At 36.4% G+C, this 7,415-nt stretch overlaps 1 protein-coding gene across 1 annotated transcript; it reads right to left on the bottom strand.

Annotated features, from left to right (window-relative positions):
* On the bottom strand, positions 1–6,942 carry LOC104527586 (TATA element modulatory factor-like; the record flags this gene model as incomplete). The annotated part of the gene is made up of 11 exons (XM_010171346.1): positions 1–149; positions 1,040–1,165; positions 1,635–1,781; positions 2,434–2,544; positions 3,637–3,729; positions 3,813–3,882; positions 4,207–4,399; positions 5,168–5,324; positions 5,887–5,979; positions 6,456–6,612; positions 6,776–6,942. Coding segments are annotated over 11 exons (1,458 nt in total), but the record flags the coding sequence as incomplete, so codon positions are not given.
* Positions 6,943–7,415: the final 473 nt, after the last annotated feature.

The raw sequence follows: 7,415 nt of genomic DNA, 5'->3' as shown, positions 1-7,415 counted from the left end.
AGGAATTAATTTTGTCTTTGTTTCAAAAGTTCATCTATCTGAGTTTTGTACATGTTTTTCACATCTTCAAGATCCAGTCGGAGTTCCTCAGCTTCTTCTGCTTTCTCTCCATACATCTGAAGGATTGTATTGTATCTTTGATCCAAATCCTGCAAGGACATGTAATTTGTCATCTGACTGCTTTTCAACTTAAAAAAATGCTGCTAGGAGAGAGTTTTACACAACTCAGGAAAATAAGTGCAGCATTATTTTATCAAAGGATAACTACTTTACAATGAAGCACAGAGCAAACTCTTCAAAAATACTTCATAACTTTGACTCTCTGCATATGGCTAGATTCATACTGTACATATGAAAGGAAGATATTCCAAAGACAAAGATCCTCAACTACAGAGAATTAGTGCTGGCTTCAGAGGATGTACTGAAACACCTTGAAGTTCAACTGCTATAAGCATTAAAAAGCAGTTAGCAAACTGCACTAGAATTATTACTACAGGAATGACTACAATTTGTGAAATGTTTCATGAGGAAATTTAACATTTTGTATTTAATGAACAAAGGATGATTTCCAAAATTATTCCAAAACTATTTCCAACATTTTTATTTAAGTTCTTAAACATTCAGAGGATTAAAATATTTGTCCTGTTACCTGTATATCTACCGCACACTCACTCAGCTTCTGCATCAGATTCTCATAAATCATGTCATTTATCAAAACACCCCTTTACTAAAAATACTGACAGAAAAGTGTCTTAAATGAGAGAAACAAAAAAAATGTTCTCTCCCTGATTTAGCATGGAATCTTACACACAGATTTCTAACAACTGTATTTTGAAGTGATTACCTAGTCATGAAGTAAGCATTTTCAGATTCTACTACATAAAAAAACCCAAACAAACTGAAACCAGGCTCTTCAGTCATTTATGACTAGGGATTTTTTTTTAAGATTCTAATATAATCCTAAACTGACAGAGACATTCCTAAAAAAACCCTCAAATATGTCAATTTTACATCAGATTTACAACAGAAATACACTTACCTTCAACTGCGTACGTAATTTTGGTATTTCCTTCACTTTTTCTTCAAGTTCATCATTTTGATTTGTTAATTTAACCAGTTCTTCTGCCATTATTGATCGAGTTTTCTCAAGGTTTGCGATTTCCAGCTAAGGTAAACACTTTTAACAATTAGCAGGAGGAAATAAATTACCATATTTATAAAACAAATACTTTGATACAGTAATTAAGGCTTTTTCTTAAGCCAGACTGAAACAGCACACCCCAGAAGCACACTCAATTTTTTCTTCTCAAATCTGATCAGGGGTTTGTTTTTTGTTTGTTTTCCTTTTCAGATAAACAATTTCATTTTTCTGGATAGGTTCCTGCCAAAACAAAGGAAGCAACAAATCCTCTTGCTCATCCCTACACATACCTCCAGTGGCTATCCTGGTTAGTAGAATTGTCATGAAAGGGGAAGAGTGAATGCACTCTGCTCTGAGGAGATGGAACAAGCTTTTTGAATATAAAATTGATTGCATATATTTTATATTGAATATAAAATTTGAATATAATATCAATTGCATTAGTATTTACACTTATAAATGCTGTGCTTGGTTATGAGATGAACTACAGTACCTGTAGATGTGAAATCTCTCCTTCTCTTAGCTTTAGCTGCGACTGAAGGTTTTCAATGATACTCGAGCCTGCTCCCATCCTTATGGCATCATAAAGATTGCTCCCACTAGTAGCTATTGGCCCAAATGAGTGATCATGAGGATCATCCTACAAACAAAAGGTTAGAGAAGCTTAAAATTAGACAAAAAGTTGCACCCTTTGGAATCTGCCCTCTTGCAAAGTATTATTTAAGATTTAAAATGACAATGTTATTAGGCAAGTGCATTTCAAGGCTTAAAGTTTATTTTTAAAACAAAAGCTTAAGGTGAATAGCTACAATTCAAGACAGCTCCTTTCTGGCAAGCTCTCATGTCACCTACACAACTGTCATTTAACTTGGACATCAATAACTGTATCCATAAGAAAGCAGCAGAAGCAGTAGACTTTGCACAGACCATAACAGTCAATGACTCTGCCCAGGGAGCAGAGTTGTGCCCTAAACCAGGACTGCTAGTAAAAATAAATCAATTGATTTGACTCCTACTAGTGTTACTTAATTCTTCTAGATGAAATTAGGCATGTGTACTCAGCACCAATACATGTATATATTAATCAGCAATAAAAATTGTAGTTTCACTCTGTCTTTCATAGATGTTTTACAATCAAACATCTTGTAGGCATGTTTTAGAAATTTCTGCAAAGGAATTACCTTGTCTAAGGCCAAGGTACTCTTGAGGAGTCATTTTATACATTAATAAAAGCTCTTGAAGAGGAAAAAAAGCAGTCTGTCAAAAAAAAGCCAATATAACTGATATGATACCTGTGAGAGGAAAGATGTCTGAAGACCTGCCATGTCAACTCCACTTACAGAACTAGAGCGTGACATAGTTGGAGTACTTGAAACAGTTTCAACTGTAAATGACTTCCGATCCTAAAAAACAAAACCCAAACCAAACAAAACCAAAGACACACAACATCACCAGTTAGATAAAGAAAAAAGTTTATAAGATGGTGAAAGACAGATTCTGTAAAGAACAGACTGCCCTTTTCCACCAGCAACTACAGAATACAACGTGACAGATAACCTGCCCCCTTCCCCCATCTCTAAAACACATGAAAGTTCAACAATAAAGAATTCCTGTGCTACTAACACTTCCAGCCTACATTGAAAACCTCAGCCTTTTCCAGAAACAAAGACAAAAAGTTGCAAATTACACCAAAAGAACTCGTCTTTCAAGTAGCCAAGGGAAATTCAGAGGCAGTTTTGTTTGCCCAAATGTATCACAGGGAGAATATCCTAAACCCAGAACTAAGTCTCTGTTTAGAATGCATGTTAATACTTTTATTTCTTTTAAATAAAGTGTACGAATTCAATTCTGAGGTTTCTCACAAGCTAATACCTTACTGACATACCTGCCAGACTGAATGACCTCTTTTTACAGGCAGCATCTGAAAGCATGCTACCCTCTGAAGGATAAAGCAGTTAAATTTTAGAACTGGAAATGGTAAGAAACCACTAATAAAAACAGTTTTACTTGAGTATCAACTGCTAATTAGCAGTAACAAAGTTCCTGACTATTGAGGACTATTCTGTGACTGATGACTCAAGCTGGAAAGCATGTGGTACATAACATACAGTCGAGGTGAAACACAGAACAAGAATTCAGTGGAAGCAATGCTAATAGTCTAACCAAAGAAAATAAGTAGCTGCAGAAGAAGAAGAATCCAAGAGCATTGAAAAAATCAGAAGATTAAAACAATCATTATCCATATTTTATCTCTTTCAAGTTACACAGACTATTACCCATGACTCATTTCAGTGAGTATCACACAAGCACTTATTTAACTGGAAATAAAAAGTAGTCAGAACAAAGAAAAAGCCAAGTCCCTAAAGCCTAAGCTGACAGTATATACTGTGCTGCTCTAAGTCCACTTTGTTGCTTGCAACAGTTTCAGGTTCTAGATACCTACTAAAATAGTGATAGCAGCAATAAGACTGAACAGAAATGCTAGGTTTTGGTACCTTCTCCTTCGCTGTTTCTTGCACAAAAATTGCCTTCTTTCTTTCCTGTTCAACTTTCATCTTCTCCATTTCTAACTGAGTAGCTAGCAGCGTCTACAAAAATAAATACAAGCTGTTAACCTCCTGTTAGCTCAGACTTCAATGATAACATAGCTTGAAGCTCAAGTAGGCAATACCTTTTCTTTCTTTGCATCTTCCAAGGTTTTTGCATACTCATCTTTGAGTCCTTCTAGTTCAACCTCATACCTAGATTGGGGAAAGAAAGACAGTAAATAAGTATTCTGTGTTTACTTCAGATTCATATACTTTTAAACCAAACATAGCTTCAAGGCATTAAAACACTGTGAAAGTGGCACACTTCAGACAATAGTTAGCATGAATCAAAATACCTTTAACAAGTTAGGTAAAACTTTATCAATAGCTGTTGTCATTTTGCACAGTCATACCAACACTTAAGAATCAAATCTTCCAACTTGCAAAGATATCTGCTGCAGATGGTTATGGAAGAGACACCTTACTCCATTTCACTACAATTTTAAACAGACACTGTTAACCAAAAACGCAACTCACCTACTGTTTTCATTTTCCATTTTCTTCAACCTGTTTCTCTCCACTTCTAGCTGAGCCTGGAGGCGTGTATTTTCTTGCCTTAAAAGACTATTCTGAGACTCAGTAGAAGACATTTGAATTTTATTAGAAAGAAGTTCTTCTGTAGCAGCCCGTTCTCTCTCAGCAGCTGCTGCTAGAAGAGTTTGAGACTCACCTAGTATAAGAAAAACATGTAATTTAACTCTTTTGATCAAACATCTATAATATGAACCCATTACTTAAGCATCAAATGGAACTTTTTAGATTCAACTAATTTATTTTTTTTCTAAGCCCCCTCCCCCCAAAAAAAATAAAATCAAGAAAAAAATCACCCACACAAAAATCCAGAACTGTTTTCTGTTTTAAAGGATATTAAATATTTTCCACCATACATTTAGAGCAGTGCAGAACAAGGAGACTTCATACTCTTTCAGACTGCAATATACCACTACAGACTGCCTGCAGAAAATAAGTAATTTCTTTGGGTCCACCTTTGGGCATTTTATACATTTTTCATTTAAAATAATTACTACTATATCAATAAATATATGTCTCATTACCTATGCAGTTAGGTAAGTAAATTATTCAAACCTTTGCAATTCAAAATCTAAGCACCAGGCTTGACAACTGAAAATGCTGTTGTACTTCGCAGTGCTCAATGTCCATCCTTCCTTTAGATGCTGTGAGGACAAGTATTCCTTAAAAGCTTAATCTTACAATCTTATGTTACACTGTGTTTTAAAGAGAATCAGTGAATTACCTGTCCAAGAACTTTGGCAGAACACCCCACATTCCACTTCCTTGCAGAAATGCATTTTGAACTCATCTCTCCTGACTCACCGTCTACACTTTGGGCAAGTGTCAAGCCCTTTGTGTTTATCTTCAGCCACCTCACATCTTCATCAAGAGTCTCACTGTTCAGTAAAAGCTAAAAAAGTCTTACCAAGTCTGTCAGAAAGGTTCTTTTCCAATTTTTCCCACGCAGAGGTCTGTGCTCCCAGTGTGGCTTGCAGATTTTCTATCTGCCGGAGAAGTGGCCGTGTAGCAGATGTAACGCTTTGACTTAGCTCTTGGTTTCTGCCCTCTGCTTCTTGGAGTCTCTGAAATCACAAATTAAATATAATTAAGGTTTAAAATTATATGCTGGATTAAAAGATTAATACAGAATTCAGCTAAACACATAGTAGTTGTGCTATATTCTAAAAAGTCCTATGTTCCAATTCACAGTGAAGTGTGAAATTTCAAGATTAACATTTTTAGATACATGATAGAACAACAGCTCAGAAATTTACACTTCAAGAGCCCTCTGGACATCACTTGAAACATTTTGTCAACAATCTATCTTCTGTACCTTAAAAACAAGAAAAATAATCTTAAGCAGCAGCTAAAGAATAACTAAAAAGATATTCAATAGCAATTTTAGAGGATTATTACAAACTTAATGCCTGCACTTTGTCTTATACTAAAAGGATAGCATTACAATAAAAATTATTTTGTTTGCAATATGTGATTAAAAAAATATTTCCATTAATAGGGCAAATACTTCAGGTAACCAGAAAAAGCCTCCTTTTAAGGCTATTAATGTTATGCCAGTGTTTCATTCCCAGGTTTTAGAAGCTCTCCTTGCAGATTAATATTGGGATCATCTGTTTGCTATAGCACCTGTTGTAGTTCACCGATTTCCTGACGTAAATAGTCTTCTTTTCTTGCTGCCTGCTGTTCTGCACGTTGCAGTGCTAGCCTCAGGTCTGCCACCTAAATAAACAAGATACCATCACTAATCTCTTCCCAAAAGTTACAGTGCCACCTATTCAATGCTATCGTCCTATACCGATTTTAAACACTGTTAAACAGGGTATGTCTGTTTACAAGTTAAAGGCTTTAGTTTTGCATGCACAGAAATAGTTACATTCATCTATCCCTAAAAGTCTTGTCCAATTAAGTTTCTTGAACTCTGCATCATGGTAAAGAGCACTACAAACTTAACAGAGTCTGTCAAAGTCATTTCCTTTAGACAAGTAAAATTAAAAGTATTTTAAATAAAACCAATATTTTAAAGCTTAGCACAAATATCACTGAACAAGTTCATCAGAAATAAATCCACTGGGTATCTGCCAAGCACACAAAGATGAGTTCCACCTTACATTGCATCTGGTTCATTAAGTCAGATGCACACCCCCTCTGAGTGCACTTCTTCAGTGAAAAAGTTATTTGCTGCATTTAAGACCGACCTGAATTGCCAAAGCCTCTTGTTGCTGCCGTGCCTCATCCTGGGCCTTCTCCAGAGCTAAGCCAAGCTCTTCCTTTGCCTTCATTTCCCGACTTAGGGCTGCTTCTTGTGCCTCACTGTCCTTTGTAGCATTAGCTTTATGAAGATCTGCAAGTTCCCTGGGGAGGAAAAAGAAAAGGAATGCACTTACAGTTTGTACAGGGCCCACAAAGACTTTGTGAATAACTTTGTTATCTATTAACATTTCACAAGCATTGCACAAGAAATAAGACACAGAAGCTGAATGTATGGTTGAAGACAGGCACACAAATATCTGCTTACTTATATGCACTGTCCAGTGCTGCTTGAACACTTCTGTTCCGTTCTTCAAGGTCTTCCACTTCTGCCTGAAGTTTAGTAAGATCCTTTTCTTGTCGCTCTACAACACTGTTCAGTTGTTTAATGCTGTCTCGATGCTGCTTCTCAAGGTCTTCCTTGCCATCAAGCACCTATTAAGAGTGCAAACAAGAAGCGTGAGACTAATCCCAGTACATGGGGTAGATGATGCCATCTGAGGACAATGACAACTGTAGCAACCACTGCAGGATGAAGTTACACAAAATGACTAAACCAATCAAACATGTCGCCAGAAGAGAAACTTTCTGCTCCCTCATCTCCCCCAGAGGAGGGGGCTCTTCACCACACTCTCACATGCTTCCTCCTACTGGCTCTGCTGCCTCTAAGGTCTTGATTCAATCACTAACTGAGAAAAAAATACTGCCCAAATTTTGCTGGTACAGGTTTTCCAACTGAAATTTAGTGAACCATTTGATTAGCCCACCTCATAACCACTGTGTAAGTGCAAACAAGCAGCTGCAGAAATATCCAACTGCAGTTTTAAACTGCTCTGAGCATACACCTAGAAATCATGTCTCAGTGTTCCAATAATGGGAAAGAGAAGGGAAAGAAAGAGAAGGGAAAG

Source organism: Antrostomus carolinensis, unplaced genomic scaffold (genome assembly GCF_000700745.2).
Source record: "Antrostomus carolinensis isolate BGI_N321 unplaced genomic scaffold, ASM70074v2 scaffold35070, whole genome shotgun sequence".
Taxonomy (NCBI): domain Eukaryota; kingdom Metazoa; phylum Chordata; class Aves; order Caprimulgiformes; family Caprimulgidae; genus Antrostomus; species Antrostomus carolinensis.
Note: the sequence above shows the minus strand (reverse complement) of the source record. Positions and strands in the feature narration are given on the sequence as shown.